Source organism: Sardina pilchardus, chromosome 3, assembly GCF_963854185.1.
Source record: "Sardina pilchardus chromosome 3, fSarPil1.1, whole genome shotgun sequence".
In the NCBI taxonomy this organism is placed as follows: domain Eukaryota; kingdom Metazoa; phylum Chordata; class Actinopteri; order Clupeiformes; family Clupeidae; genus Sardina; species Sardina pilchardus.
In genome coordinates this window covers 22537948-22555447 of record NC_084996.1, presented here as the reverse complement: position 1 = coordinate 22555447, position 17500 = coordinate 22537948, and the positions used below count along the sequence as shown (strand labels likewise).

Genomic DNA, 17500 nt, shown 5'->3' with positions numbered 1-17500 from the left:
GAGAGAGAGAAGGAGAGGGAGAAGGAGGTTAAAGATGTCCATATGGACTGCAGAGGCAGGGCCAGCACTAGGGAATACAGCTTAGAAGAGTGCCCTTATCGACTCAGGAAACAGCGCAAGGAGGGGATTTCAGTCTCCGCATCACACGCCAGCCGCAAGACGACCCACAAATCTGGAGCGCTCGCTTGTTCGCCAGCTGAAGGTCAAACGCTGAACAAAGGACGGGCCGTCCCCCCAAGGCACACACACACACACCACCCTTTGAAGACGGAGCCTGACTCAACAATAGTGACTGAACACACACACACACACACACACACACACACACACACACACACACACACTTGCCGATCACAGAGGACAAAGTGTGTGTGCAACTCAAACGTTTTGCCAGCAATCCTCATATGAAAGCCATGCTTTGTTTTGCTTTGTTTTTTTTTACGCGCCTGTTTCCATTTTCTGCAGTTTTTTCTTGACGCGCTGCTTTTCACGAGAGCGAGTCGTGTGGATTTTATGATCGGCAGTATCTCCTCGCAGACTAGTTCCATTTGGCGAAGCCAGTTCATTACGCCAAACAGAGCTTTCTATTAAAGCTGTGAAACACACTGCGGGGGGATTTAGTGGCGTGCCAAAGTCGGTGCCCTCCGGCACACACACACACATACACACACACACACACACACACACATAAACAAGTGTGAAACAATGTAATACAGTGCCACTATAGCTAACATGAGTGCACGCATGAATCACCTTAATGCACATGCAGACACACCCACACACCCACACACCCACACACACACAGACACAGATACATACACACGGGCACACACACATACTCTCACACACACACATACATATAAAGAAACACACACACACACACACACACACACACACACACACACACACACACACGCATACACACAGACACAAATACACACACACACACATACACACACACATAAAGAAACACACACACACACACACACACACACACACACACACACACACACACACGTGGGCATCTGACCTGCGTCCACGATGGCGGGCTTGTTGCTGGGGCAGACGGAGAGCACCTTGAGCACTCTGCTGGTGGTCCACAGCAGCTTCTCATAGTTGTAGCTGCGCATGATGTACACCAGGCACTCTGGACCCCCATTAGCCAGGATGATCAGCTGTGGAGGGAGGGATGGAGGGATGGAGGGAGAGAGGGAGGGAGAGAGGGAGGGAGAGAGGGAGGGAGAGAGGGAGGGAGGGAGGAAGGGGGGGATGGAGAGGGAGAGAGAGAGGGAGTGGTAGAGAGACATTATCATCTGTGGTTTTCAACTGGTTAATCTGATAAACAATACAGTGTAATTCATAAAACTGAAACATTAAACTGGACACACTAAACTGTAACTGTAAAAGAATAAAATATGACCCGCATATGACCTTTGACCTTTACTCCACATAAGTCTCTGAGTATCCTCCAACACTCCCTAACACATTCCTCCCCCATAATCTACCCTCCTCTTATGAACCCCTCTCTTCTCTCATCCTCTCCTCCTCATCACTCCCCTCCTCTTCTCCTCCTCTCCTATTGTTATTGTATCCTCTCATCACTCCTCTCACTCCCACGCACGCACGCACGCACGCACGCACGCACGCACGCACGCACGCACACACACACACACACACACACACACACACACACACACACACACACACACACACACACACACACACACACACACACACACACACACACGCGCACACACACACACACACACACGCGCACACACACACACACACCTTGCTCTCCTGGTTGCCGTAGGAGAGCAGCTGCAGGCAGTCGGTGGTGATGGCGAGGAACTTGGGGTTGCTCTTCTTGAGCAGCGGCACCATCCTCTGCAGGCCGTCGGCCAGACGCACCGCCATCTTGGCCCCCTCCTGGTGCAGCAGCAGGTTATGCAGCGTGGTGATGGCGTAGAACAGCACCGACTCCATAGGGGAACTGAGCACACACACACACACACACACACACACACAGAGAGAGAGAGAGTGAGTGGTGACGGCGTAGAACAACACCAACTCCATAGGGGAACTGAGCACACACACACACACACACACACACACACACACACACACACACACACACACACACACAGAGAGAGAGAGAGTGTGATGGTGTAGAACAACACTGCATCGGAGAACTGAGCACACACACACACACACACACACAGTGAGTCAGTGATGCGGGAGTGCGTGCGTGCTTGCGTGTGTGTGTGTGTGTGTGTGTGTGTGTGTGTGTGTGTGTGTGTGTATGTGTGTGTGTGTGTGTGTGTGTGTGTGTGTGTGTGTGTGTGTGTGTGTGTGTGTGTGTGTGTGTGTGTGTGTGTGTGTGTGTGTGTGTGCGTGTGTGTCTGTGCCTGTGTTAGTATGTATGAAGAGAGGCAGAGACAGAGTGAAAAGAGTCTAAATAAATAAATTGGCAAGGCAGGACTGAAGAATGGACAGAACAGCACAGAATAAAGAGAAAGAGAGGGTGAACGAGGGAGATAAGAGAACATGATGAAAACACACAAACAGGTAAAGGATGGACAGACACAAAGAAAGGGAGAGAGAGATGGGAGGTAAAGAGAAAAAGAGAGAAAGAAAAGGCATGGATGAGAAAGATAAAAAAACACAAAACGGGCAGGGAAAGGGAAAGGAATTGTGGGATGTAAAGGGGAGAGGGAGAGAGAAATGGAGAGAGTGTTAGAGGGAGAAGGAGAGAGAGAGAGAGACGGTGAGAAACAGAGGATAGGAGAGAGTGTGATAAGGAAAAGCCACAAAGGAGACAGAATTGGACCGGCTGGCATGGATGTAGAGAGCATTACCGGGGGAGAGAAAGAAAGAGAGAGAAGGCAGAGAGAGAGAGAGGGGGAGAGAGAGAGAGAGGGAGGGAGAGAGATAAGAAAGTGGTAGATAAGACAAAGGGAATGGATAAGGGGATATGAAGAGAAAGAGAGGAGTGGAGGGAGAGAGTGGGGGAAAGAGAGAAAGAGAGAAGGAGTAGAGGGGAGAGGAGGGGTGAGGAGTGGAGGGAGAGAGAGGGGGAAAGAGAGAAAGGAGGAGAAGAGCAAATGAGAGAAAAGTCACAGAGGACAAAGCAAATGTGAAGTAAAACAGTAATGGAGTTAGTTAATAGAGTTAAGAAGACTCAAAAACAACACACACACACACACACACACACACACACACACACACACACACACACACACACACACACACACACACACACACACACACACACACACACACACACACACACACACACACACACACACACACACACACACACACACACACACACACACACACACACACACACACACACACACACACACACACACACACACACACACACACACACACACACACACACACACACACACACACACACACACACACACACACACACACACACACACACACACACACCGACAGACACACACACACACAAACACACACACAGCAATGTCAGCAGGGTCAGTGACATTGTCCGAGATTCATAACAAGCATCATTTTATTTTATAAGACCTGTTAATAAATATGGGGGCTTTTAAATTGTTTGGAAAATGAAAGATGCATGTCTGAAATATCATAGAATGTTTATTTTGAATTTGAGGAGGGAAAAGAATGAACAGGATATTGCCTCATCAACAATTGTTTGAAGATTATTTTGAAAACATTTTAAAAGCCTTCTTTGGCACACACACACACACACACACACACACACACACACACACACACACACACACACACACACACACACACACACACACACACACACACACACACACACACACACACACACACACACACACACACACACACACACACACACACACACACACACACACACACACACACGCGCGGAGGAACATACTGTACACGTGGAGCCTGCAATTCCACCACTGCAGTTCTATCTCATGCCTTAGCAAACGGTTCTCAGCCCAAGAAAAACAGCTCCAGTGGAACATCTATCACACCACCAGCACAACAACAACAACAACAGCAACAGCGTGAAGAAAACAACAACAGCAACAGCAAAAGACAAATGTGTGATGCTCTCTCCCGCAGCAGAGCTCCTCCACTAATACCCCTCTCAAACAAGCAAAAGAAAGTCATGTTCCAGCTCATCTGTCACCTGGCAACCACACGCTCACACTGCCTGCGCTCAACTCACTGTGCTTGTGTGTGTGTGTGTGTGTGTGTGTGTGTGTGTGCATGTGTGTGTGTGTGGTGTATGCGTGTGTGTGTGTGTGTGTGGTGTGTGTGTGTGTGTGTGTGTGTGTGTGTGTGTGTGTGTGTGTGTGTGTGTGTGTGTGTGTGTGGTGTATGTGTGTACAGTATGAGTATTTGTCTGTCTGTGTGTGTACAGTATGTGTGTGTTTGTGTGTGTGTGTGTGTGTGTGTGTGTGTGTGTGTGTGTGTGTGTGTGTGTGTGTGTGTGTGTGTGTGCATCTGTGTGTCTACGTGTGTGTGTGTGTGTGTGTGTGTGTGTGTGTGTGTTTGTGTGTATATTTCTTTGTTGGCAGGCAATCAGGCAGTGCGTGTAAACCTGACCATGGGGAGACGTACTCAACACTCAGGTAAACACACACACACACACACACACACCGCCGGCTGCTCACTTAACATGGCTATAGCTACGCGGCTATGCTACCTGCTACCTCTATGCCAAGACAAGCCTCATTAGTTCCCTGCCCCCATGCCAACATTACCTAAGTACCCCCATGCCAACATTACCTGTGTATCCCCATGCCAACATTACCTAAGTACTGTACCCCCATGCCAACATTACCTAAGTACTGTACCCCCATGCCAACATTACCTAAGTACCACCATGGCAACATTACTTGCGTACCCCCATGGCAACATTACCTAAGTACCACCATGGCAACATTACTTGCGTACCCCCATGGCAACATTACCTAAGTACCACCATGGCAACATTACCAAAGTACCCATGCTAATGGACCAATGAGGGGTGACAAGACCCAGAAGGGGAGATACTAACAGCTGTGTGCAATGTGCTTGAATGATTATTACTGTATAATGGAGGTCTGTCTACACTACAGTGTCCTGGTGCAATAACCTCCGACCCCAGTAACCTTTGACCTTTGCTCCTGGAGAGAGCAGTGATAACTGAAACCCAAGTACACGCAGAGAGCACTTGCATGCAGAGATGCACAAGAAAACATGTGACAATACTCTCATTAAGTCTACTCTCAGCTCAATTCAACTGTAATACATGTGACAATACTCTCATTAAGTCAACTCTACGCTCAACTCAACTGTAATATAGTACATGTGACAATGCTCTCATTAAGTCAACTCTCAGCTCAACTCAACTGTAATACATGTGGCAATACTCTCATTAAGTCAACTCTCAGCTCAACTCAACTGGAATATATGCACTGCCACTCCAAAGATCTTTTAGATCAAGTGAAACTGTAGACCCACAGCAGCTTGGGCTAGCTGTGCCTATTTGTTTTGTCATGGTTGGCTATTTGATCTTGGCTGATTTCAGAAGAGGTAGTATGACATTTAGAGTGATCCATTTCTATTTGGTCTGATAAAATGATTTACATTTCTGTTGACATTTGGCGTGTGAGCTGATCTACTGTTACCGGTGACCTGGAGAGATTAATCGCATCTGAATTTGTCTGATATCAGGTCATATGGCTTAATAGAAGCACAGCAAATTCTGACTGAAGGATTTACTGTCTGGCTCACTGACTGATGGGATGACTCGGATGGATGGATGGACGCCAAGGATTCAAGGTTCTGTTGTTTTTGTTGATGACATTCCAACTGAACTGTGTGTAAAACAAGGCCGTAACCATAGAGACAACATTAGGGGGGGCCAGACGTCCCATACAAGTTCATGAACAGATGGAGCGATATGTCTCTATTGTTTTCATTTTAGTGTCTCATAGTAGCCTATTACATTGCCCCGTTCAATCCCCTTTTGTGTTATTATATGTTTTGGCATTCCATAAATCACTGTAGTTGTTGGTTGTTGTTAACAGCAGATATCACTATAGTTGTTAGCTGTTGTTATAGTAACCCCAGATATCACCAGAATCGTCATTTATCTAAAGGGTCTGTTTTTAATTATTGGAGTATTGCGTGTATGAAGGTTCATCTGACATTTCAGTTGGATTGCCTGAGGCTATTTGATAAGTACCAACTTCCATAAATGACAAACCATCATCTACGTAGTTCACACATTTCACGTGCCTCCTTGTTTTGCAGGCACATGGAAATGGATATGAATATGATCCTTGTTATATATGATCCCCCTCTTTCTCTAATCATCTCCTGCAAGCTCTCGTCTATCTCATCTCATCCTCATCTCATCAGTACACTCTCACGTCTGCTATTTCTCCTCTCTATATCCACCTCATTCCTTAAATCCAAAATCTGCCCTGTTTTCAACTTCCGTTCATTCTGTTTAAATTATAGCTTTGTGCATTCTCAGTATGCTGACTAGAGTATGCTTCAACTTAGATGTCTTTTGAAATGTTGCCAATTCTGCGTCAGCATGGATATACTACATTATATACTATATAACCGATATAAATGATAAAAGATACATTTTATATGCGTTATGATATGTTAAGCACTGTCAACCGTCACGTTAAAATCGATACAATGCAGCTTAGCCGGAAAAAGATAACCGTTATCTGAACACTGAGGTGTCATGGCGACGCCCATTGTTGGCTAAGGAATATCGTGAATAGAATACACATAAAGTGTGAAGTGAACTGTGTAAAGTGAGTTGTGTGTAAAGTGAGTTGTGCGTAAAGTGAGTTGTGTGTAAAGTGAGTTGTGCGTAAAGTGAGTTGTGCGTAAAGTGAGTTGTGCGTAAAGTGAGTTGTGCGTAAAGTGAGTTGTGTGTAAAGCGAACTGGGTGTAAAGTGAGTTGTGTGTGTAAGGTGAAGTGCGCTGCTCTGACCTGAGCATGCGCACGAGGGCGGGGATGCCGCCGGACTTGAAGATGGCCAGCAGGCCCTCGCGCTGGTGGGAGAGGCTGTGCAGGACGCTGGCGGTGGCGCGCGCCGTCTCCATGTCCGTGGTGCTCTGCATGGCCCTCACCACCGCCGCCACCATCTGGGGAGACTGCATCAGCACACGCCGCGACGCCTCCTTACGCGTCAGCTGGTTCACTATCATCGCCGCCTTATTCACCACCACCTGGGAGAGGAGAGGAGAGGAGGAGGAGGAGGAGGAGGAGAGGAGAGGAGGGGAGGGAGAGGGGAGGGGAGGGGAGAGGAGAGGGGAGGGGAGAGGAGAGGAGAGGAGAGGAGAGGAGGATTGGAGGGCAGAGGAGAGGAGGGCAGAGGTGAGGAGAGGGAATGAGAGGAGGAGAGAGGAGAGGAGAGAAGAGGGAGGAGGGGAGGAGAGGAGAGAAGAGGAGAGGGGAGGAAAGAAGAGAGAATTTGACTTTTAAAATACTTTCTTGGTACTTTTTGTCACTCAGTGCCAAGAAACACCAACACTCACGCAGAGCTGATGCACTAAGAATAAAGAATGAATGAATAGCCTACAAGAGATGGACCAAGACACACAAACACAAGGAGACTCCAGACTTGCTGCTCCGTGGGACTCCCAGAGACTTTTATAAATAGCAGTGACCTTGCTCCACTCAGCAAGGACAGCACATAACAATAAACGCCTCAGTGATATCAATAAAGCTCATTTTGATGATCCTCTCATTCCAAAGCATGTCTAAGCCGTGCGTGCACACACACACACACACACACACACACACACACACACACATTTGTGGAGAGGAGAGGAGAGGAGGGAAGGTCTGCTCATTGAAATATCAGGCGCCCGTGGGCCTCCGCTTGACGGCTGAATGGAACAGGCAGCGGCCGTCAGTGGGGGCTCCGCCCAGTATGACTCCTCCCCCAGGGCACACACACACTTTGGGAAGAGCCAATCAGAGACGAGCGCGCTTTGAGGAGACAATCGAGAACACGCACACTTTTGGAAACGGCCAATGAAAGACAGGTGTGGTAGACGTCTCGATATGCTGATTGGTGTTCCAGAAGTCTAAAGCCACTGAGGGGGTCACTCCATGTCACAGTGATTGCTGTCTGATCAATACGGTGTTCACCACGCTGAGCAGTCCTCCCTTAATACAGTGTTCACCACGCTGAGCAGTCCTCCCTTAACCTTTGCTCATGACAATGGAGGATCACAGAAGAGCACATTAGCGTGACATGATCCATGTTTTAGGATCAATACGTTCATCTCTCATTGACATGCTCATGGGACTGCAGAGCAAAGGGGCCATCTCTTTGTGTTAACCTCCCTGAGGGACTGCAGCTACACTAAGTGCAAACTATTGAGTGATATCAATATAAATGTATATCGTCAGAATATGTTTAGTGTTAAAATTAGAGTATACTGCACCTAGTATCTAAGGGATATTATTCATTGGAGAATACACTTTTAAGCTGTATTGATATTTGCACAGTACAATATTCATTTTGATTTGATTTTGACTTACTCACTGATAGCATTCTGCTGATACTATTCTGTCTCAGGCCCGATGAATGAATCATCCAAAATTATACATCAGCAGGTATTAGGTATGATCTCAGGCATGATGAAGCATAAGACACTATACATTAATGAGTATGGCAGCTATATGTCTCAGTCAAGTTGTTTATACATCAACAGCTTGCGACTATTTTATTTAAGTTGAAGTTGGCTAGGGATCTATAGCCTTCGATATAAAACATTGCTACTGCCATAAGCTCAGATGGAGCACGGCAGGCCTACGTTCTAAGAGACCCAAACAAGACTGGAATATACGATCAGCTGTTTCCACGGCAGCCAGCACCTTAAGAGCCGCATGATTGGCTGGCAGCCTTGACGGACAAGGCCTGGCACTCAGGCGTGTAACTGGATCAATGCTGGTGAACGACGGGGTGCAGGAAAGTGTGAATAACACTCACTGAAGTACTGTGTGAGTGTGTGTGTGTGTGTGCATGCACATGTGTGTGTGTGTGTGTGTGTGTGTGTGTGTGTGTGTCTATCTGCCTATATGTCTTTGTGTGTACTATAAAGTTTTTATGATTCTCAATGTGTATGTGTGTGTGTGTGTGTGTGTGTGTGTGTGTGTGTGTGTGTGTGTGAGTGAGCATATGTGTGTGTGGGCACAAATGGATAAAAAAGCGAGGGAGCGAGTAAGATGAAGAGAGAGGGAGAGAGAGAGAGAGAGAGAGAGAGAGAGAGAGAGAGAGAGAGAGAGAGAGAGAGAGAGAGGCGCCAGTCACAGAGAAAACAATATTGTGAATATTGAATTAGTCAGATGCCAGTGACATACTTTCAATCAAGCAACAAAAGAGCCTGACTGGGTTCATGCTTGCTTTTAGTGAGCATAATTGTCTGTTTGTCACGGCTAATTCCAGCCAATAAACAGCTAATAAAGGAAGGAGAGAATGCATGGGGATTTAAAACTGAAGTGCTTGCATGTGTTTACCTCAGACTTCCTCTCATTTCTCCTGCTTCTTGCTCCATAGCCAGTCTATAACCTGCCTCTTTATCTTCAGCTACTATCTCACTTCTCCTGCTTATTGCTCCACAGCCAGTCTATAACCTGCCTCTTTATCTTCACCTAGATCTCACTTCCCCTGTTTATCGCTACAAAGTCAGTCTATAACCTGCCTTATCGCTACAAAGTCAGTCTATAACCTGCCTTATCTCTACAAAGTCAGTCTATAACCTGCCTTATTTCTACAAAGTCAGTCTATAACCTGCCTTATTTCTACAAAGTCAGTCTATAACCTGTCTTATCTCTACAAAGTCAGTCTATAACCTGTCTTATCTCAATATATTCCGTCTATAACCTGTCTTCTCTCTACATAGCCATAGTAAGTCTATAACCTGTCTTCTCTAGTCAGTCTATAACCTGTCTTATCTCTACATAGCCATAGTAAGTCTATAACCAGTCTTATCTAGTCAGTCTATAACCTGTCTTCTCTAGTCAGTCTATAACCTGTCTTATCTAGTCAGTCTATAACCTGTCTCTAGCTGTGTCTTTATCCAGATCTCAGCTCCCTCATTATGCACCCACTGGGCACTACACCTTCCCTTTACTTCACTCAGGCAAAGCAACCAATCACAGCACTGGGTTCTGTTGAGAGTGCTATTCTCTTTTACAGTTTAACGCCACACTATTTTCCCTCTCTCCACCACCTCCACCTCTCTCTCTCCCTCTCTCTCTCCATCTCCCCCCCTCTCTCTCTATCTCTCTCCTCCTCTCTCTCTCTCCTTCCCACCCACCCTCATCCCTCTCTCCACCACCTCCACCCCCCCCCCCCCCCCGTATCCCCCCTTCTCTCCCCCTCCCCCTCCCCCTCACCTGGTCATCGTCGGCGAGCAGCTTGGTGAGCTCGGGCACGGCGCGCGTGGCCAGGTCGGCGTCGTCCTGGTAGTTGATGAGGTGGACGATGGCCGTCTTGAGCAGCTGCGAGGGTTCGGCCAGTCTCTGCACGTTGGTCTGCTGGCCCGGCTCGCTCTGGGTGGACGACAGCGCCGCCTCGCCCTCCGCCAGCGTCTCGGGGAACATGGCGGCCCGCACGCGCTGCGCCCGCGTCAGGGTGTACTGGGCATCCATGTCTGCAGGGGGCGCCACAGAGCAGGCGGTGAGCAGGAGAGCAGCGAGAGGAGACACAGGAAGAGACACAATGCTTCATACTATGGGTGGCTCTCATTTGGTGTTTTATACACCCTCCCTTCCTTCCTCGATCCTCGCCCTCACTGATCTAGATAAAGAATGATGGGGCGGCAACAATGGGATATTCTATCCAGTTTTAGTTATAGATCAGTGGGAACGCCCCTCGAGGACCGAGCATCAAGGATCGAGGAGAGTGTTTGAGAGCCACCCACTGTCACAAAGGAGGGGTTGGAAATAACACACTGATGTGTTTAGGTAAGGACTACACAGTCTGTGTTGCTTCCAACACATTGCTTTTGTTAACTGTCACACAGTACAGTAAGTGTTGAAAAAAACACAACCTGTGTTGAAAATAACACAACCTGTGTTGTTTCTAACACAACTCTATGTCCAGATAGGGGATAGAGTGCAGATAAACAGTTCATCTGTTTAATCTTGTGGCAAGTGTACCACAATACATTTTGTCATGACATGAACCCATCTAAGAGTTTCATAGTCCTTAATAATCCTTGATTGTGAATGATTTGTGTGGTACACAAATGTGTTTACAGTAATATTAAGTTAGGCAGTTTGAGTCATGGAGACTTTCATTGTATCATCAGTGTCTCGTAAACAACAATAATGTAATTTCAGGTATTATGAAATCAAATAACTTGGATCTCGGTGACAGCAACATTCTTAACCATTCCCACTGCAAGATCATCATAATTCATCACACCAAGAGCACTGTGTGCTTCTTACAAACACAACCTTAACAACTACCAGTATAGTATATATAGCATTAAATGATATCATATAGCTAACATCATCAACAGCATATTGCATTCATCATACATTGCTTTCATCCAAAGCAATTGCAACTGAGCGCAGGCCTGTTTCTATTCAGCATCTGCGCTCTGCAATAATCTGGGCAGAAAATAGCAGGTAGAACAGAGCAGCGCCAGGTACTGTAGGTACACCACCATGAGTCAGCATATTTCTTTTCTTATCAAAACAAGCCGTGGAGTGACCACCATGAGTCAGCATATTTCTGTTCTTATCAAAACAAGCAATGCAGTGGGTCACAGTTGCCAGCGTTTCTTTCAGAGAGCCTTGTGAATCAAGGATGCTCATCAGAAGGACTGCTGTACATAAAGCTCTGAGCAAATGAGTCAGAGAGAAATGAGCGGGCAAGAGGTGGAGGGAGGTGAGATATAAAAATATCTTTTCAGATAAAAGAGTAGAGAGCAGGGCTGTGAGAGAGGAGAGATGGAGAGAAAAAAGAGAGAGAAGAGAATGGACAAAGAGAGAGAGGTAGAGAAAATGAGACAGAGATTTAGAGAGAAAGACAACAGTGGAATCAGAGCTGGGGCTTGAATGGAACGGCCAGCAGCCGTGAGAGTGTGCACCTGCCGCACAGTGGCATTCCTGAGGAGGGAGAGCAGGAGAGAGAGAGAGAGAGAGAGAGAAAGAGAGAAAGAGAGAGAAAGAGATGGAGGAAAAGAGAAAGACAGAATGAGAAACAGGAAGTGACCAATGTAATAGGGAAATGATTCTACCTGAGGTGCTCTCCACCTAGCTTGTGGTGGTGATGGTGTAGAGAGAGAGAGAAGGAGAACGAAAGAGAGTGAGGAAGAGAGAGAAAGAGGGAGAAAAAGAAAGACAGAATGAGAAATGGGAAGTGACCAGTGAAATGGGGAAGTGATTCTACCTGAGGTGCTCTCCACCTAGATTGTGATGGTGATGGTGAAAAGAAAAAGACAACGTGGGAAAGAGAGAGAGGGAGAGAGAGAGAGAGAGAGAGAGAGAGAGAGAGAGAGATAGGAACTGAATGGTTAGAGGTTAGCTCATGTCCACTTCACTATGCCAGTGCCGCTGATGGCTGATGCTGTACTCCTAAGGAAGAGAGGCAGAGGAAAGGAGCGAAGCGCAAGAGAGAGAGATCGGGCCTAAACGATGAGACTACTACCTGAGGTGCTCTCTACCTGGATCGTAATGATGTTGTGACGATGCACTTCTTATAGAGGAGAGAGAGAAAGAAAAGAAGAGGGAAACAGAGAAATGGAACCTGGATGGTGAGACAATGCACAAAGGAAGAGGGAAAGAGACAGATGGAGCTGGTGAGGCTAGCCGGCTACCTGAGGTGCTCTCCACCGCGGTGGCGCTGCTGACGGTGTACTTCTTGCTGCACTCGGACTCCTCGTCGTCTCTCACGGTGGTGGCGCCCGACTGGATGCCCGAGTCTGAGGCGTAGTAGGTCTGCTGCCACTCCGCCACCTTCACCGAGCTCTCCGCCTCACTCACTGACGCACAACAACAACAACAACAACAACAAAGGCTAGCGCATTAGCCTATTAGCATGTATTGCTATTTTTAGCACTAATGTGCTGGCTATGTTAGCCTTATGTTTTAGCTCTGTGTACTATGCATAAGCTCAATTCTGTTGATGTTTTATATCATGATTAACCCTAATGCTAACCCTTATGCTACTCTTAGCGCTACTATTCTACAGGCTATTTTAGCCTTGAATATAATCAATCTTAGCACTATAATGACATTCCAAAACTCCTAGCTTTCCTGGCTGGGATTTCAAAAAACAAAGCAATATAAATACAGTACAATGGGACAATAAACCAAATATAGCTCCTTTATGAAGGCTCAGCTTCACATATCAGTGTGTGGCATCTTTATGGAAATGTCAGTAAACAGTTTTGAGTCAAAATAGCATCCTGTGTTTTTATATCACTTACATCAATAGGGGAGAGCAGGGTCAATTGAAACACTTTTCAGTTTAACGTCTTTTTCAAAACAGGTGAAAGGGATACAAATAATGTTGTCATATGATCAACAACTCACATGTGTCCTCTCTTAGTTACCAGTGTAATTTCATATACACCTTGAGTGATCGTGTTGTTTTTTAACTTTGAACGTAAGTTGTCATTTGTTTCAATTGACCCACCCAGTCGGGTCAATTGAAACACATGTGCGGGACGAATGAAACAGCATATTGTAAACAGAAACCATTGACTTTACTCTAGTTTTTATGAAACATACCTAACAACATACTTCTGTACTTGTCATGGCTAAAATTTCACCTGATTCTTCAAAATATAAGTAGGTCAAAAAATGTATTTTTCCGTGTGCGTCAATGTCGAGATACGCGTTTCGATTAAACTCACATTTCTTCATTTTATACCATGCTGATGACTACATTTCCATCTAATTTACTTATTTCCCGTTGTAAGCCTTGTTGAGGGATTCACAATTGATCTTCCTCTTTTATTTTGAAACATTTTATTTTTTTTTGCATTGATAGTTCGGGACGATTGAAACAACTGTTTCAATCGTCCCGACAGTGCTAACTAACACTTAAACATATTTTGCTTCTAAACCTCAAAATGCTGACATTTAACACTTTCAGACATGTTTAAGTAATGATTCATCTCTCGTATGGTCATGTGATCATTGCATGAAACGATAAACACGAGTTGTGATCACAAAAAAATTACCGCACATAAGATTTACTTGCCGGTGTCAAAAACAGGTTTGCGGGGATAACGTTGGAATTCGATGACGTCATGGCACGAGATTTCCCGTGGTTGGCAAGTCTTGTGTGTTGAACAAACTGACGACATATGACATTTCAGATGTGCATGGTTTTCGAGGAAATCGCTGTGTTACTTTCGTCCCACGTTTCAATCGACCCGGCTCTCCCCTACCATCATGCCTAAAGCTTTTTAACCTCAGCCCCCAAGATAAATCACACCCATTACAAACTCTTAAGATTCATCCACTTGGAAAAAGAACATAACATTTTATCACCGTATTGGCAGGCATACAAGCCGGGCATAAAGACAAAGACCAACAAGCAGGGTGTTTTACCTTCAACAAATCTCTTAATAGTTCACAGTCTTTAACAAATCTCAGTTAGTTAGTTCACAGACAGGACACAACATGGGTCCTACAACTTACAGTACACGCCACCACTAAAATCACTTTAACAATCGCAACTTTTTGATCAATGTTGGAGGGCAACAAATGTTGTTCACTTTCCCTTTAATATTGCAGAGCTTTGTTAGTACAATCAGAGTGTATCAGGTGATTGCTTGGTGACACTACAATGCAAAACAGTATGTACAATGTAAAATATATTGAAATTGGCCTAGGCTACGCTTCTGCATTTCAATGCTGGTCATAATGGTGTTACTTGGAGAGCCAACTGTTCTCTGAGATGGTACTCATTGTGAAAAGTTTGAGAACCACTGCTTTAGACCTTTACAGACCTGTCCAGTCCTCCTCCCCCATACAGTCCTACTGCTGTCTGGACATCTGCTGTCCCCTCAGTGCAGTATCTACTCTGAGATCCACTGACGTCTGGACGTCTCAGCCATACAGTGTAGATGCACAGACCGCTACTTCACCCTCAACTTCCTGTTTCTCTGGGACCCACAGACTAAACAAGTGGCACATCTCGCTACCCGACAGCCTACAGTACATGTATATTAATCATTGGCTCATATCATAGCAGTTTGCGTTGCGTTGCGTTGCGTTGCGTTGCGTTGCGTTGCGTTGCGTTGCGTTGCGCTGAGCTAAGCTGAGCTGGGGAGGATGCAGTGGTATCAGCTGATGTTGCAGTGAGCCCAGTGATTCTGTGCGTCAGCAGGATGAGAATAATAACAAAGCGAACGCTGAGGTTCTTCTGCTGCTCCTCCTGCTGCCTGCCTGCTGCCTGCTGCCTGCTGAATCGGGGCTGCTTGCACATTTTCCAAACCAACTCAAACAAACTATCAACTCAACCTGCTCAGTGCTGCAAAAGGCAAAGATGCCATGCAACTCTATACAACTCTCTGAAGATATCAGATCAGCATACAGGACAAACATATTATTCATTAACAACTTAATATGTATACTATTACCATAATATTATACATTTTTGGGGGGCTTCTCAAAATACTTGATTGAAATGGAAGTCTATCAGCTTCACAATTTTAAGAAATACATAAGCCAATAGTTGATATGAGTGTCTTTGTTGTTAAAGCTGTTTCTATAAGTTTTTATTTATAGTTCACATGTGACGTAATAAACTGGCGCACATTCTGAAATAGCCCTGGCTCTGTCCAAAGACTTCTGAGAGTTATTGAGGCCATTTGTGCTGCGCTCTCCTCTCCTCTGTGACGTGTGCTGTGCTCCCAGCTGCAGTGCTGAGGGCTGGACCTCGGGACCAGGGGGACTGTGCTCGTCAGGAGACACCAGAAGGACTCAGGACCCAACTCATGTACAGTACAGCCAGGGAGCTGCAGATGGCTATTGGAGCTGAACGCAGGGGGTCTAGGCAGTGCTACAGTATGTGTCTAGGGACCTGCAGATGGCTATGGGAGCAGGACGCAGGGGGTCTAGGCAGTGCTATGTGTCTAGGGACCTGCAGATGGCTATGGGAGCTGGACGCAGGGGGTCTAGGGAGTGCTATGTGTCTAGGGACCTGCAGATGGCTATGGGAGCAGGACGCAGGGGGTCTAGGGAGTGCTATGTGTCTAGGGACCTGCAGATGGCTATGGGAGCTGGACGCAGGGCGTCTAGGGAGTGCTATGTGTCTAGGGACTGTTAGGGGTCCCACTCACAACTCTCTACAGGAAGGGAGACTGCAAGTCTACACATAGACGCTTTGATTTCTTATTCCTTATATCCTCATCCTTTATGTGACTGTTTTGGTAAATATGAATGTCTTTTAACGTTACTGGTCTATATGGAGAACAGTGCATATGTTCTGCATATGTTCTGATCCAAGCCAGCGTTATTGGGCTATGTGGAGAACAACTCACTGATACAGTATATGTTCTGTTGCTGTTCTAAGCCAGCGTTATTGGGCTACTGTATGTGGAGAACAGCTCACAGATACAGCATCGCTCCTGCAGGGACTGCATGGTATAGAAGCGGTCATCAGTGTGTCTCTCAAAGCTGAGTGCGTCCCTGGTTGGTCTATCATCAGCTGCTGTGCTAAAAGTCTTAGGAGGTCCAGCACAGAACAAACTAGTTGGACTAGAGATGGATACACCAGCTGAACAGCTAAAGACCAGAACCCTGTCGTTGATAAAAACCGTTTGGAGGGGGAATGCAGAGCATAATCTCTCTGTCCTGCCTTTGGAGACCGGTGTGCTGGAACAGATCAAGCAGTAATTCTGTCTTAAAGCTAACGTAATTAACATCAAAGGCTGCCTGCCTCGCCAGGGCGGTTAACAGCAATCGTCGGGACGGGGAAATCTATCATGGAGAACCAACATTTGCACTTACTTTGCATGGACATCATCACTCTCCAATCTGAAAGCCGGCCTCTTCAGAAGAACCTGGAGAGTTAGAAAAAGAGAGAGAGAAAGCAGAGAGAGAGAGAGAGAGAGCAATAGAAAAAAGATAGGGAGGAGAAAGAGATAAAGAGATGAGTAAAGAGAAAGGGAGAAACAGAAAAAAGGAAAAACAAAAACACAGAATTAGAATGGACATGATTACACATCCGAAACATCAGAAACTATTTTTAAAGTAACGCAGGATGATCACAACCGGCAATTTACTTCCTCCCAGCAGTGTCTCTCTGTTAGCTACAAAGAGCAAAACAGGCAGACGAGGGAGGGGAAGTCATCATTCCCTTTCATCACTTAAAGCCGCCTGCCCGCCTGGGAGACGGGAGACGTGCTGTTTGGTGCAGAGCATCTCCAAATAATAATAAAGAACAAAGTGATGAAGTGGGAGTGGGAGAGGAAGTGGTGAACCAACGGCACCGGCCCATAAAACAAAAAACACAGA

General features: G+C 46.1%; 1 protein-coding gene across 1 annotated transcript in view; it reads right to left on the bottom strand.

The window, feature by feature from the left end:
- Positions 1 to 17500, bottom strand: part of jupb (junction plakoglobin b) — a 144991-nt gene that overhangs the window by 23949 nt on the left and 103542 nt on the right. The window contains exons 2-7 of the mRNA XM_062532465.1: positions 16994 to 17046; positions 12844 to 13008; positions 10412 to 10668; positions 6989 to 7227; positions 1792 to 1993; positions 1031 to 1175 (exon numbers count right to left, since the gene is read on the bottom strand). Of these exons, the coding sequence (XP_062388449.1) occupies positions 1031 to 1175; positions 1792 to 1993; positions 6989 to 7227; positions 10412 to 10668; positions 12844 to 13008; positions 16994 to 17009 (1024 nt within the window). The 5' untranslated portion in view covers positions 17010 to 17046. The remainder of the gene's footprint in view (positions 1 to 1030; positions 1176 to 1791; positions 1994 to 6988; positions 7228 to 10411; positions 10669 to 12843; positions 13009 to 16993; positions 17047 to 17500) is intronic.